The sequence below is a fragment of the Triticum aestivum genome, chromosome 6A (assembly GCF_018294505.1).
Source record: "Triticum aestivum cultivar Chinese Spring chromosome 6A, IWGSC CS RefSeq v2.1, whole genome shotgun sequence".
NCBI lineage: Eukaryota > Viridiplantae > Streptophyta > Magnoliopsida > Poales > Poaceae > Triticum > Triticum aestivum.
The window spans coordinates 10,785,153-10,801,416 of record NC_057809.1 but is presented as its reverse complement, the minus strand read 5'-3'; the positions used below and the strand labels follow the sequence as shown (position 1 = coordinate 10,801,416).

General features: G+C 42.9%; 1 protein-coding gene, 1 long non-coding RNA gene and 1 pseudogene across 2 annotated transcripts; all 3 read right to left on the bottom strand.

The window, feature by feature from the left end:
* Positions 1–723: 723 nt before the first annotated feature.
* LOC123131651 (histidine-containing phosphotransfer protein 1) lies at positions 724–5,718 on the bottom strand. Its single transcript, XM_044551321.1, has 6 exons — positions 4,714–5,718; positions 4,468–4,598; positions 4,288–4,356; positions 2,494–2,565; positions 1,569–1,642; positions 724–1,076 (listed from the first exon to the last, which is right to left on the bottom strand). Exons 1-6 carry the CDS (start codon positions 4,768–4,770, stop codon positions 1,045–1,047), a joined length of 435 nt encoding a protein of 144 aa, XP_044407256.1. The 5' UTR covers positions 4,771–5,718; the 3' UTR covers positions 724–1,044.
* Positions 5,719–6,485: 767 nt separating this feature from the next.
* Positions 6,486–8,928, bottom strand: LOC123131652 (uncharacterized). Its single transcript, XR_006464259.1, has 4 exons — positions 8,543–8,928; positions 7,523–7,635; positions 7,288–7,446; positions 6,486–7,064 (listed from the first exon to the last, which is right to left on the bottom strand). It is a non-coding gene; the product is annotated as an uncharacterized lncRNA (long non-coding RNA).
* Positions 8,929–9,649: 721 nt separating this feature from the next.
* On the bottom strand, positions 9,650–14,165 carry LOC123131650 (transcription termination factor MTERF4, chloroplastic-like; annotated as a pseudogene).
* Between the last annotated feature and the right edge of the window lie 2,099 nt (positions 14,166–16,264).

The following is a 16,264-nucleotide window of genomic DNA, read 5'->3' as shown; positions in this document are numbered from 1 at the left end:
ATCAAGATATTTCTTGATGAGTGGTTTCACCACACACCAAACTTGATCCTCAATAAACGGGGGAAAACCCCTGTGCATCACCTGTCAATTCTAGGAATTGAACTCGGGTCGTTAGGCTGCACAACCGCATGCCCAACCACTGAGCCAAGGCTCTCTTTGCACTTAATATACTTGTAGCCCTTTAAATATACTTGTATGCGAACTTGGTGCATTTTTTCCATGTGGATTCTAAAATTTGAGGCCGGAAGCAGTTAATCTGAAGCCAAGAGAGGAATACTCTTCATATACTCTCTCTCTATAGTAAATTCTTGTTGCTCCAGCTAACTTCCATTCAGTCAGATCCGAGGCATATGCTGCCCCACCGAGAGTAGAATATCTCCATGTTCAGAAGTTGAGGCTCCAAATTGAGTCAATGGCCAACCATTACCACTCCAAAATGCACGCTTAGCTGCTTGAGTTAGTAGGTTCGTAAGAATGGATGATTAGTTTGGATCAACTTCCATTGTTCCCATTCTAATGCAGACATTCGTGCACTTGTTATGTCTAGTTTTTATCGGCTTTACACATCATCCGCTATAATTGTATATACTGTATAATCTGCAGAGGAAATTATTTAGTTGATGAAAGGTGGTGACTTGTTTGCCTCGTCTTAATAATATGAAATAAAATAGATAGATCAAGTCTGTTCTCCACAATGTACCACAATGTACCGATCGACGAGGCACAATATTGTAAAGATTACACTGCAGCTGCATTTCTACCAACAACAAACCGACTAGAACTAAGACACCATATTAACCACCAATAATCCGCAAAACAGCTACAGCTGAATTTTTTATTTGACCACTCAGAATTCCAAACGAAACTACGGATGATAACAAAGACATCGATACTAGTAGATGATTAGCTTGCCACCAGACAGCTACAGACCCCACATAAGCAAATTATTCCAGGCTATATAAGCTAGGTTGAGCATGTTCTAGGACTTCAAAGGTGTTGTACCATCAGAACATGCAGCTCCAGCTTTATCGCTCAAGTCTAGAGTTAAGGATTAAGGCCTGGACCTGCTGGCTCAGCTGCACCAGAAACAGAACAACAGGTTAGTTGCGTAACCCATTAAGAAATGCTTGTAATATAAGAAAATGAGTTTTACTAAGAACTACAGCCCAAACAATTAAACACAGAGTATTTGCAAGGATGTCCATCATCCAGACAATGAAGCAAGACATGAAGTGTATCAAATATCAATGATGTGATAGGTTGATGCAAAACTATAGTGACCTTTCGAGCTACATTGAAGCTAATATTCATATATAAAAGATATGCAAACCAGTTATCTATCAACAGTAGTCCCAAACACTACTCTAGACAACTACGTAGTACCTCTGGCTCTGAGTACACTTTGGCACTGCAAATACTGCATTTATCTCATTAACAAGCTTTTCATTTGTTTGGTTCAATGTTTTTCACATCAAGCAAACTTTAGGATAAGAAGTGTCTCCTTCGCATTCCAGTTTTACTACTGTAATGCTACAAAGAGTTTAAGACGAGTTTTTTAAAAGTAGTACCTGAAGCATGTGGCATGAACATGCTGCACACATCATAGAAATCGTTCCTCACAGAATCCAGTGAGTTCAGGCACCTACAAGGAAAACAGTCCAGTAACTTGTGAAACTCCTTCCCATTTGCAGCTCCCGAAAGAAACGTGTTAATAATTAGCAGCTCATGAAAAAAACATGATAATAATTAAAAACTACCAAAAATGCTCATCCCATTACAATTTGCCTCCATAGTTTTTTTTCCTCTGGTAGAATTATCGTAACAGCTTATTTAGAGGTCTTATGAATATCACCCTGGAGTCCTGGACATACTTGCTTAACAAGATATACACTTGCGTCCATAGACAATAATCTAACAGAGACAAGGGGTAACTCTAACAAAGAATGACGCCTTTATTTTGAAAACTTACATGTAAAAAGGTGCTTGTAACATCAATTGAAAGACTGAACCATCAACAAGTTATATGTTTATTTATTGTATAGATGTGCAATATTCAGAGAAGAAGACAAAACTTAGTTTCCCTTTTATAGCTCTAAACGCTATGATAATTGGGGCATTGCCGTCACTGTTGTAAAGAGAACCCAGCTTATCGCTTCAATTTTTGTTTCTAAATATTCATGGAATAGTGTTCCTACATTTAATACAACATTAGGATATGATTAACTAGAAAATTGTACTAGCGCAGTTATATTCCTAACCCAACAAGCTCAGTGGAGTCACCCAAATCTGTGTCTCTATACAGGCTGAATAAAATGAGTAGTTTACAAAGGCAATGAACATGCAATTGCATCAAAATATACTAACACTAATAAATATGGAAATATGTTACAGTAGATGAGTAGAGCACACTAGGCCATCACATTCAGTATGGAGATTTCAGTAACACAATGAACGAAAATACAATAGTGTGACATGATGATACAAGGTACTAACCCATCTCTGCTCTTCTCCTGACAACACTGATGGAACTGAATGCAGCTGTTCTTCACTCTCTGAGCACCAATACTGCCATATGCAATAGCATACAATCAGAAAGACCCACAAAACCGCTTTAATGAATGAAAATGAACATTGCAGTTCTATCTCTTCACTTCAGAATCCTAAGCGAATAGATGTAGCACTATGATTATCTATATCTGAGTTAAGAGGTCAACTAAATACAACTATGAAAGCCCAGTGTAAGCAAAGCAATTTATTTCACCAGAGCATATGCAATATGAAACATTAATCCAATAGAAAATATGTATAGTTTCTCTAATGAAAGTGCTAATCCACGATAAATGACTTTGAATAAGCTAGATATTTTACGAGTAAAGCGGTAGTGACTCCTTGGCTTACTCCTCTGATTCCATAAGAACTACATGTATAGACCAAAAACATACATGGACTTTAACTTGATTAGGCAAGGGAATAGTTTGGGCATAATAATATTAGTTTCTAAGGATAATACTATTAATGTATATTAATAATCACACAAAGGCTAACCTTGCAAAACTATCAACTAGTTCGAATGGGATCGATTGACCTGAATATTTAAGATAACTCGAGTGTACAAAACCATCCAAGTAATGTGAATGTAGCGGAACATGTTTCTCTGATCTATGTCACGGAATGTTGTGACGATAAAAGAGAGCATGATAATCCTCACCAAATTAATTATAAGAGACCCACGATGTGAAGTGCTACTCTTTGAGCCGCTTGATGTGTGCGGAACATATAATATTCGACAGATCTAAATTATTAAACATGACAATGGCTGAACAAACATGTTTCTCTGATCTATGTCATGGAATGATGTGACGATAAAATACAGTATGATAATCCTACCCAAATTAATTATAGGAGCCCCCACTTTAAAAAGGAGATGAAGTGATTCTTTGAGCCTTTTGATGTGTGTGGAACATATGATTTTTTTTTTATCGATGTCGGATCATGACAATGACTGAATGGATTTTTTTTAATCGGCTGGACCACTTAACACAGTACTCATTGAGCTGTCTAGTTCATGGGAAGCAGATCATATTTGTCTGATCCAAATCATCAAACGGTAACAACGGCCAAACAATTTGTCGGATCTAAATAATATAGTAGTATAATGGCCAAACAGTTTGTCGGATGCATATCACACAACAGTACAATGGCCTAATTGTCTGTCTGACCTAAATCATAAAACAATATAACAGACAAACTGTTTGTGGAATGCAGATCATAAAACAATACAATGGCCAATCAGCTTGTCGTATCTAAATCACAAAACAGTACGATGACAAAGTTGTTCGTCGTATCTAAATCTAAATGAGTATAACGGCCAAATGGATGTCACCTCTCCCCAAATAAATGGGAAGATCTACTTGTTGAGCTGCCCAATGTGTACGGGACGGATAATTTTTGTCGGATCTATATGGTAAATCACTGCAACATGCCCAACAGATCTCAGCCCTCCACATATCGACCAGAAGTGGCACTAATACGAAAGAACATCAATATATACTGTTGAGTCGTCCAACCAATGCAGGAAATGGACCATCCTTGTCAGATCTACGACATAAAACACTACAATGATGAAACAGACCGTAATTCTCGCCCAAGATGATTGGACACCTTACCATGTATCGAGCAGGGAGCTAAACACCTAATTTGCACGTCAAGAACCGAAACAATCACAATTCCTATACTGTTGCACAATCACATACAAAGAGGACATGAAAGAAGAAGAAAAGAGCTCACCATGCACTGCTTCCCTTGAGCTCAAGCACAAAACCGCTCACCTTGTCATAGTCCACACATGGCTTGTCTCTGAAAAAACAGCAACCATATCCCCAAGCTAAAAATCAAACCAACCACTCTACACTAATGGTTGGATCACACAACACGGGCGGGCGAGCAAAGGAAAGGAAGCTTGTGTACAGCAGCTTGGCGATCTCGCCGATGATACACTCGCCGTCCTCGCAGAAGAGTGTGACAACCTTGACGATGAAGTCTGGAGCGCTCCCTTCCTGGAGCATCTGTAGCTCCTGGAACTGATCGTCCAGCAAACCCTAGCCACCAAATAAAGACAAAACAAAACCATCAAATTCCCTGACAAATATCGCGTTACCTATCCACCTAAATGAATTTCCGCATAATTGGCACCAAAATAGTAAATAGCTTTACCGCGGCGAACATGTTGGCCACGAGGGTGTTGAGCTGGTTCAACATCGGGGCCGCCATGGCTACCCACAGCAAGGAGACTAGAGCTACCAAGGAGGAAGAAAGCTAAGCGAGGAGAGGAGAGGACAGGGAGTGAATGGATGGAGATTGGGGTTAGTAGGTGTCGTATATATAGGGGAGTTGGATTGCAAGTCCATGGCCATGGATGGCAATGGACGGCAACCCTTCCTTCTCTTTACAGCTCTCATTTATTATCTCTTTCGTCCTTCCTCATCTGAAAACTGCAACTTTTGATTATTTTCTAGATTGTTTTTTCTTATCATTTGAATGCCCTACTTGATTTGACTGGTTAGACATAGTTTCTTTGGATACCTTTTATTTTCAGAAAAAAAATTCACTAGATACCTCTCATGTTCCAGCTTTTACCCATCTGTTTACAGCTAAGTGGAATTTTTTAGTAATGTAATTATTACATTACATTACTAGAGACCGAAAATGACAGCAGTACTCAACAAAGCTATAAAGGTTGGCAAACACTGGCAGATAGTTAATAATGCTCTGGTCCAACTGTTGGATGTTGGAGCAAAGACCAGAGAGCCTTGTTGATTTTGTCTGGATGCAATGACTGAATAGCAGAGCTTTGGCTTTCGTATTGGGATCATCTGCCTGGTCTTCGCATTGCATACAACAGCACCAGTCTTTTAATTATCTCATGAAGAATGTACTACGTCCATATATTGGAGAGGAAAGGTTAATGAATTTAGGGGTCCTCTGTTATGTCATGCTACGGCGTGTGGGAGCATACAAGAGCAATGGCAAAATTTGTAAACTACATTGATGGTGCAATCTTGTCATGTGATCATTGCTTCGAACCATGTCTTTCAATTGTTCTTAACAGTGATCTGAGGCATTAAGAAATGAAAATCTCTCCAGATAGAATTGGACTACTAGAAGTTTCTCTCGCACGGCACCAAGTGCTCCCGATTATATACCAAAGTCTGGCAAAATAAGGGCATAAACTTCAATGCATAAGAGAACCAGTACCTAGCCAAAGGGGTGCTTACTTCTCATGAGGAGTTCCTGCAGCATGCCCGCAGATTCGAAAAATCCCACATATTTAAGAGATTGCTAATACAGAGGGAGGACAATCTTTCAAGACAACCACAGTGGCCTGTGACACGAAATGTCTTGAAGTAAGATCCTAAATAAATTCTTAATAGCTCAACTACATGATTAACTATGAATAAATGGTCCACTATCTAAAGCTCTTGAGCAATACAGCAAATCAATCAATCAACTACCATATGTGAATAAGCTGGATTTCATAGAGAAGAAAAATTAAGACATAATTTCGTTGTCATCGTGTATGCTAACAGATAGCAAAATAAGACAATATTAAGGAAATCGTTAGCTGTTGATCGGCTGGTGAGTAGGGGATTAATAGGTGAACGGCAGTTAATCGGCCAGTAAATCAGTTAATCAGATACTCAGTGACCCACCGAGTAGGCATTAATCAGGCACTTAACTGATTTATCAGCCAATATTTTGGACAACGAAATAAAGTACTGAGTTGCGAACCACATCCATGCCTAAATGAAGACAGAAATAGTTCAAAAGCATACAAACCATGGAAGCAAAACATAATACAACAACAACAACAAAGCCTTTAGTCCCAAACAAGTTGGGGTAGGCTAGAGGTGAAACCCATAAGATCTCGCAAAAATCTTTTGGGTTTCATCTCCATAAGAGTGGCTGAGTTTTTACGTTGGCTCGCCAAGCTTATCACAACCCTCCTCCTTTACCCGGGCTTGGAAGCAAAACATAATGTGCACAAAAATTATTAAATATGCAGGTACAGTTTGCGATCTATTCTCAGGACAGAAAAAACCTAGACAGCCGATAATTCAGACCATCCAGTGTCACATCTAGCTTTAAATTTTTTTGAAGAAAGGACTACAGTCTACAGAACACGCTCAAGGCTCAATATAGTTGTGAAGACATATTTTTTCCACCACTGAAAACAGATTAGATGCCATCTGGAAGAGCCAGCTTGCATCAGTTAATGCCTAACTCTGTTTGCATGAAGATAGCCTGTGAATGTAACAACTTATATCAATCTAGGCAACAATTTATATCAATCTAGGCATATTGGATACCATGCTAACCGAGGGTTAATATTCTAACCATTTGCTGGTCTTAAATCACGATATAACAGATTAACAACATAGCTTCTTCCATATATACCCGCTACCTTGCCGGGCTGGGCATAAAGTAGAACTACATGTAACCCTTGATTGATGCACACCAGAGGAGACTTAGTCTTTGCCAGTCGTTAATCTCTTCAAACAAAGATACTGCAGAAAGAACACAGATTTTCAGCTTACAAGAACTAGAGCAAGGAACCAACATCCGCATTTATACAAATCTGAGACAAGCTTTTTGGGATGGAAGTAATATGATTTTCAAGAAATGATTGTACATCTTGGACCATATAGAGTTTGAGACAAAACATCCTTTCACAATTAAGCAAATCTTCATTTTGGAACTGGCGCCGCTTGCTGGAAGAATGACATGTACCAGTAGGCTGAGGAATGCCCCTCCACGTGCTTTTGCTTCCCTCAGCTGCGATCACAATTGCCTCCTTCTCTATGTTGGCTTCGCCCCTGATCCTTCCGGCACCACCTCTGAAGGGCAACACATCCAGTGCTATAGTTTTTGCACTAGAGATTTAGGACACTGAAATCAGTTAAAAACTTAAAATAGATTAGTTATCAGAGCAAAAGAAATCTACCACAATACAGTAAATAGTTACCCTCGTAGCTCCAAACAATTGGCAAACAGAGAAGCAAGCCGGCTGAATTATCCATCAACAACTCTTTGTTGTTTCTTGAAGTTCTTTGCACTCGGGGCCAGCTGATCCTAACTCTCCAATCCGCAAAATGTAGACCATAGAAACATCAGAAAGTTCTTGCATAGCTCGAGCTCCACGATACCGTTTATCTTGGCTGTCCACTCGCGTTGGGATCCGTGCATCACATGACCACTTCTCAGTGCACCAGCGCTTGGCTTTTGTGATTAACAGAGAAGGCACAGTGCATACGTTGTCCTGTTCCGCATGCATGTGCTTTCTAGAGAGAGAGATGAGAGAGCTTGTGCATGCATGTCAGAGTGTCAGACTGCATCTGAAAGAGAGAAAGCGTGAGGAGAGGAGCTTGTGAGAGATAGCGTGCTGTGCATGCATGTCATGTCAAGGTGAGAGAGAGAATCGGAGTGTGAGGAAAGAGAGATGTGTTGACTATTGTGGCAGCTGTTCCTATTAGAGAGAGAGAAGAAGAGCAAGAAAATGAGAGAGAGGGGGGGAGATTGAGACGTGTGATGGAGCAGAAATGGGAAGGAGGAGGGAGAAGAATAAAATAAGATAGAAGATGAGATATGTGAGCGAGCGAATGGGGAGGAGGGACAGAGAACAAGAAAATGAGAGACAGCCGAGATTGAGACGTGCGAGGGAGCAGAAATAGGAAGGAGGGGGAGAAGAATAAAATAAGAGAGAAGATGAGATATGTGAGCGAGCGAATGCAGAAGAGGGAGAGAGAATAAGAAAATGAGAGAGAGGCGACTGAGACGTGCGACAGAGGCTGCTGTACAGTCTAGAGAGAGAGAACGTGGGGAGACAACAAAGGTACAGTTGCTACAGTAACCTGTTGTGAACGGTATAGATAGAGGATACCGAGCTTGGAAAACCCGCACTCTAGAAACATGTCAACTTAGGTGCAGTCTAAAACGTAAGCTTTGTAGTAACATAAATAAGGATCTAGGCCTGCAGTACACTAACCTTGTGAAAAAAGTCCTGGTAATTGAACTCTAGGGCTTCCATCCATAAGATCATAAGCATATCACCCTTTAGCAAATTGCAGCTAACATATATTTCAGTTACTATAATCTGAACATATATTCCAGATATCAGAAAAGAAACATACACTAAAATGCATCTTGATTGCCTACTATATTTCGACTGCATTGACATGCAATGGCTGCAAGGACACGCTCCAATTCTCTACGAAAGAAGAAATGAAGAAAAACAATAGTCAGATTGATACACATAAGTACAGAGTTATTAAGAAACAAACAAGGGTACAAGTAAAAGAGCGGGGGGCATCCATCAATAGTTTGAGCCACATTTTCATCTGACTGCATTGGTGAATGCCATGTCATACAAATTCTTAAGGCCTTGTTCGTTTAATCCCGTCCCCGCCGGGATTGGGTCAAAACCCGGCCGAACCGTGTGGTTTTAGCCCCGGCCGGGGTTGGATCCCGACCTCCCTCGTATGCACGTTCGGTTGGACCCGGCCGGGTTCATACCCCGTTCAAATCCACTCCGAACCGCCGGGTTTTCGCCGGGATTTAACCCACGCCTCGTCACGCGCGGAACGAAACCGCTCAGCCGAGCCCGTCGAAACAGAAAAGGAGAAGAAGGCGAGAGCGGCGTAGGCGGCGGTGGGCCTGGACGGCGGAGCAGGGGCCGAAGCTCAACGGCCACTACAGCCTACTCCGGTCTTCCTCCCCAACATCAGGCCGGTAAGATCCTCTCTCCCCTTTTGATTTCTAGGGTTCCCATCCCCTTTTCCACCGCTGACCATGGTCGTCTTTCCGACGAAGCTCCACGGCTCATCTCTGCTTGCTGCAACTCCCATGTCCAATTGGTCGATGGATCTATCTCTGGAACTAGTGAATTGAATGATTTGATTCTTTGAAATATTATATTTGCTCCATTGGCAAGACTGCAAGAGGTCTAACCGAATGGCATTCTGTGACAGAGATTTTGGTGTGGGAATGAAGTGGGGATCGGGTGACGGGGTGGGAGTCACCCAATCCCTGGATGGATTGAAGCCACTAGGGGATTGCATCTCCACCAACCGAACAAAGCCTAATGTATAATGTATCCATCAGGACTGCAACAGGCACATGCTTCAAGTTTACGGTATTAAGCATGTATGAAGTTATGATTTAACTTGCTTCACTGCTTTCCTTTAATGAATTAACACACTGCTATGATAAAATTCTAAATGCAATCGATTTTTACATCAAACTCTAATGATTGAAGGTCAGTACGACACTAACTTTCTCCGAGAAACATTAACATTAGAAATGACAATACCCCTACCAGAAAGGTTGCTAAGATTTCTAAAAAAATATGCACATCGGGAGCAAAATTAAAACACTGACACAGATGAAGTACAATTAGATTCCGATGAACTGCGGAGTAGAGAGAGGAGGCAATTGGAAGCTGTCGCAAGTCGGCCTCTTTTAGCCAAGCTGACATGAAAAATATTATGGGTTTACAGCTATTTCGATTGATACAAAAATGAGCTTTTCAGGACTGGAATACAAAAACTTTGATCACAAATCCTGTGGAATAGGGTTTATATCCAGAGGAAAGTCTTTCTAGAAAGGATGATGGCCCATCTCTTGTGAGCGAACTCGACTCCCATCCCCTAAGCACACATGGTCATCAGAGGTATTTCTTCGTTACCAGTAAGTCCTGCCATTTTAGTTAACTTGTGCATCCTACCATTTTAGTTACAGAATTAAATACACGCACAGGAATGATGAGAGTTTTGAAAATGCTAAAAGAGGAATCAGCTAGCAGTCCAAACAATCACAACTTATAAGGGGAACTGTTTTATCATTTACGCTGGGCAGAACAAGTCAAGGTCAATGGTACAGTTGGGCTTCCATATCATCATAGGCCAGACAAACCTGATGAAACATATAAACACGCAAGTGTATGACATAGATTTACTGCATGAACTGCAACACAATGTCCTTTATCATTGCCAACAAAGCGACCAAATCTTAATGAAACCTAGGAGGAAAAATCACTGCAAGACTTCAACAGGGTTGTGTCTTACTGAAAACAACAAATAGTTGGCAGTTGAACAATGATGCATCTTTAAGGTCCTCCAACAAAATCAATTTTTACCCCCGGGAGCCTTTCCATAACCCTGCATTGACAAGGAAAATAAGTAGAGCATTAACAACACGGCAAAATGACACATAGCAAACATTGATGTATGATAGGTTGAAGTACGGCCAGCTCTGAAATGCTTACTTTGTTACAAAAAACAGACCATTACAACTACAACCTATCTGCTTGATAATTAAAAGTTAAACTAATTCTAGCACGCTTCGGCAGTTACTTTGGAGGTTAAAGAAAGTACTGGAATTCCTTGTGTTTTTAGATCGAAACATGGTTCAAATCCTTAATTTTCCCTTGCAAAAATCATACAGACACATATAGCAAATTTTACTATCCATCACTGAACTTCAATGATAGCTTCCTCCAGATGAACACCCAAGGTGGCAAAAACTAATTCAAGTGCAGAATATGTGGCGAGTTGGAAGTAATCTGCCCCAGAAGGCTAGCACATTATGCACAGCATTTCAAATAAACAAGATACTAGGGGGATGTAATTAAGAACCTGCAGCCTCTGCAGATATTCAGACCATGAATTCAGAGCATGGATGTACATGATACCAACTGTTTGGTGCCTATATTCACAATCACACCGACCAAAGCAATAACCTAACCACTGAGTTTTAGCAAAACTAAAGAAGATGTACAAAGAAGGAAGAAACACCAACTAGCTGCTAGTGAACCTAGTTGGATGAATACGTATCTACTCCCTCCGTCCCATAATGCAAGACGTTTTTTGACACTACACTTACACTATGGGAGGGAGGGAGTATTTCATTAGTTGAAACAAAGACGGGTCACTATGAATCTGCATATGAGCAAACCAAAATGATGTGTATATCAAACCATAACTGAAAAACAGATTAAGCTAAAGCCAGGTGAATTGACCGCACCAAGAAGACTATTTACCTAAATTTGGGACGGACATCAGACTAATCCTCCAATTATCCACTATGAATTGCAAAACCAGTAGTAGAATATTAGGAATGCACCACCCACATGAAGGAGACCTTACTGTGGCTCATTGTCTCAATGCACCAGCAACTAACTTGAAAACTGAAATTTTAATGCACTACAGAATGGCCTGACCTCACACTTACTTTGTTCCAATAAGTGTGTTTAAAACATGAATGAGGATGAGAAGTTCATAACCAATCAATGGTTTCTTCTCTGCTGAGTGATAGCATTACATACCAGTATTTGGAGATCAAATTATCAATTCCATCACACGTTAGCAATGACCAACCCAGCATCTAACAGTCATACAACATCAGACAACCAGCACCCAATTACATCATAGCCCGTCTTTATGTGAATCTGAAATTAGTCGGCACATCCCCCTTGCAAGCGGCATCATAGTCTTCTGCCAGGTGCAGTGCAGCCTCCTTGTGAGGGAATATGAACTTCTTCCTGAATGCCTTCTCACTAATCTTGAAAACGGTACTGTAGCTTGGGTCACGCTTGAGCAATCCATTTTCCTTGAGAAACTTCACAGCATAGTACCTGGGCCTGAGCCGGCCCTCTAGGCTGTGACCGATTATTTCCGACCGTTGAGCAATGTACAGCGGTTCCAAGCCCACCTCGGAGATGAGGAACTCAGACCTGCGCTGCAGCGACTCCTTGGACCTCGCCAGCACCGATGGAGCCTTAGAAACAGCCATGCCTACCTCAGCATCCGTCCACCTGAAGGTGTTCTTCAAGTAGTTCACCCTGGCTGCGATCTTGTCCTCGCTGAGAAATGCAACAGCGTGCAGCGCGTGCCTGAACATCCCAGAGGCACGGGGCACACCTATGTTTTCAGCGCATTCCACCATCGCCTGGACACGCCCCAGGTTGGCGGTGAGAAGCCATGGTTGCCTGCTGCATAGCTTGGCAATATCACAAGCACCTAGGCCGCACTCCCGCAGATAAGCGACAAACATCAAAACATCAACACCAAGGTGTTCATGCAAATTGGAGGTTGGAAACACAAATATATTCATGTACTCTCATTTTGAGGGATTGGAGGTGATGCTTTCATGTCTACTTAATGACAAACATCATAACATCAACACCAAGGTGTTCATGAATTAAACTATCAATTCATTAGGTATTAGCAACGACCAAACCAGCATGTGGAAGACATAGTACAGCAGAAAACTAATATCTGTTTAGGCAGAAGCAGAATACACTAATGTGAATTGCCAGCTTACTAAGAATAGTGAAAAGTCTGTCATGACATACACAGTTACCAATTTCCATAGCCCTTCCTTGCTTCATGTAAATCTGAATCTAGCCGGCAATTTCCCTCTGCAAGCCGCTACATAATCTTCAGCAAGGTATGGTGCAGCGTCCTTGTGAGGGCATATGAACTTCTCCATGAATACCTTCTCAGTCATCTTAACTGCATAATAGTAATCTCGACCATGATCTAGCAATCCATTTTCCTTAAGAAAAGTTACAACGTAGTATCGGGGCCTTAGCCTCCCCTCCAGGCTGTACGCGAGCATTAGCGGGTGATGAGCAATGTATGCCGGTTCCAACCCCAAATCAGAGATCAGGAACTCTGACCTTCTCTGCAGAAACTCCTTAGTCCTATTCAGCACCGTTGGATACTTAGAAACAGCCATGCCTACCTCAGCATCCGTCCACCTGAAGGTGTTCTTCAAGTACTTCACCCTGGCTGCGATCTTGTCCTCGCTGAGAAATGCAACAGCGTGCAGCGCATGCCTGAACATCCTAAAGGCACGGGGCACACCTATGTTTTCAGCGCATTCCACCATCGCCTGGACACGCTCGGGGTTGGCGGCGAGAAGCCATGGTTGACTGATGCATAGCTTGGCAATATCACAGGCACCTAGCCCGCACTCCCGCAGCAACGCGACGTTGGGCTTGACCACATCATCGAGGTCAGCCGAGTGAAGGTAGAAGTTCCTCTTGAGGGCTCGGAGGAGATTCTCAAAGGACCCAAAAAGAGGCATGTAGTACTGCAGCTTGGAGACGATGGATCTATAGCGGAAGCTGTAACGGGAGAGCGAGGCGAGGCGTGCGATATCGGAACGCGATATCGGAACGCGATAAGCCGAGGCCGGTGAGCCCGACGATGACGGGGGCCAGGGTTCTCTCGACGCCGGCGCAGAGGAACTTGGGGTCCTTGGCAACGAGAGCTGCGACATCGGCGTCGGAGAGGCCGAGGCCGGCGAGGAAGGCGAGCACGGCGTCGGGATTGGCGGGGGACTTGAGGTGGGAGAGCTTGGCGGAGGCCTTGAGGGCCTGGGGTCGGGTGAGGCCGCAGGTGGAGACGAGGTACTCCTCCACGGCGAAGCTAGGGTTTGGGGAGATGGCGGGCGCGGCGGCGGAGATGAGGCGGTGGAGAGGGGATACGGGAGAGGCGGAGAGAGACGAGAGGACCTGGGCGAGGACGCCGCGACGGAGCCGGAGCATGGCGGCGCCGGCGGCGAGGGGATGGTGCGAGACGGAGAGAGTGGTGAGGGTTCGCGTTGGTGCTGCGGTGTTGCTCCACCGTTGAGGAGCCTTAGATAGTTAGATGGGCTGGGCTGGGCCGAGTCTATACTACTTATAAAAGAGCAAACATTATCTTCTCTAAGTGCACCCCACAAAACGTACACGGATACATTACCACCGCATGATTAGTCTCATTAAACTCAATCTAACGGCTAGCCTTAACCGAATCTGTTCTCTGTGTGCACTTAGCAATTTACATTGACTGACCGTACTCCACCGCGGAGGAAAATATGAAAGTCCATGCCTGGTCAATTAGAAAACTATAATCACGGACACATCCTATTAAGAAACTAATCACAGGCACATCTAATTATTAGGAAACTAATCAAAAACCCATCCTATTATTAGGAAAAAAATCACGCGTGCATCCTATTATTAGGAAAATAATTACGAGCCATCCTATTAGGAAATTAATCACGGACGCATCTAATTATTGGGAAACAAATCATGGCTGCATCATATTAGATAACCAATCACGAGCGCATCTAATTATTAGGAAACTAATCACGAGCGCATCCTATCGTCTCCTATCAGGGAATCGTGATCGCGAGTCGCGAGCCATCACCAGCCCACCACCCACGCGAGCCACAATGGGAGACACGCGAGGAGGAGCTGCGGCTTCCTTCGAACACACTTCTACTGACTGCAACGACTTCGTCCACATCCTGGGCATGCTCTCCGGGAACCACCGGCATCCGCGTCGACTTCGGCTCCATCCACAACACTCACGCTGACAACCACCCACCGTCGAGGTCCTTCAAGTGGGGGCAATGCTGAGCATCTCGGACCAGTATAAGCGGGCCAAAAAAATCTGCCCCCACAACCATGCATGTAGATTCGCCTGGTCGCCAACCATTATCGTCCCCAGGGCGGTGCAGGTCTCGGCCACTGTGAAGCAGGTGAAGCTAATCACGGCCCCATCTCACTCGCCCGAAGCCACCGCCGACTCCCTCAGCTCTGACGCGTGCTGCTCCGTTGGACACGCTTGTCCGGTACTCGCGCGTGGGACGACGTCGTCCAAAGCTAATCCCGGTGCGTGGAGGCCGCCGCCTCAAAGCTGGACGACTGACTCACCTGCGTCGACAGTGCCGCCCAGCTGGTGAGAGGACACGGTCGCCGCGGCCGCTCGCACGCCTAAACGACGGAGACTCTCGCCTTCACGCGAACGCACCACACACACGCATTAATCAAGTAAGTATCGAGTGTTGTTTTTTTACTGTCATCGCTACCTCGCCGGTGGTGACACATCTAGAAGTACAGGAACTAGAGATGAGGCAATGAGAAACAGAGGAGCGTTGGAGCACACACAGAGACGTTCGCCTTCTTTCTTTCTTTATTTTTTCACTGATTTTCACGTACCTGCAACAGACATCCTTGTTTTTTTAAGTACTGACTACCGGTTATTACATGGTCAACTCACGACTACATAGTGAACTCACAGACAAATTCGCTGAACCAAGACCTTACTTGCAGTCATGAAATTACGTTTCACTGAAAAAACTCAGAAGTTTGCATAAGTTTTAATGAAAAAAAACTAAAGTTCGCATAAGTTTTACTAAAAAAACCTGAAGTTTGCATAAGTGTATTTGTTTGTCCAGCAGATACATGGCAACTGTAATTTTACATGAGCATTTTCATACCATCCTTATCTACAGTTGAGCTAACATGTTTTCCTGATAGAAAACTTGGACTACATACAAGAGAAGCAAAACCTGCATGTTGATTATGATGATGATGAATGTAGGATATTTTGTGGTCATGGTAAATTTCATATCATTTAGTACATAAATAATATTCACAATTTTATTTTATTACCATCAATTGTGTTGAGTTTCTTTCATATATGTGTATTGACCCTCTTCTTTAAATTAGATGTGACAGATGCGGAATGAACTCATACCACATGATCGCATACGAGCAATTCAAGAGGAATTGGCGGGATTCTTTCTTGACCATGTCATATATAAAGACGGAGAATGCCATATGGAAGTTGAAATCGATTTTAGATGTTAGGGATTATAAGAGATGTTATATTGTATATATGTAGTAGTGTCGGATAGATATATACAGAAACTT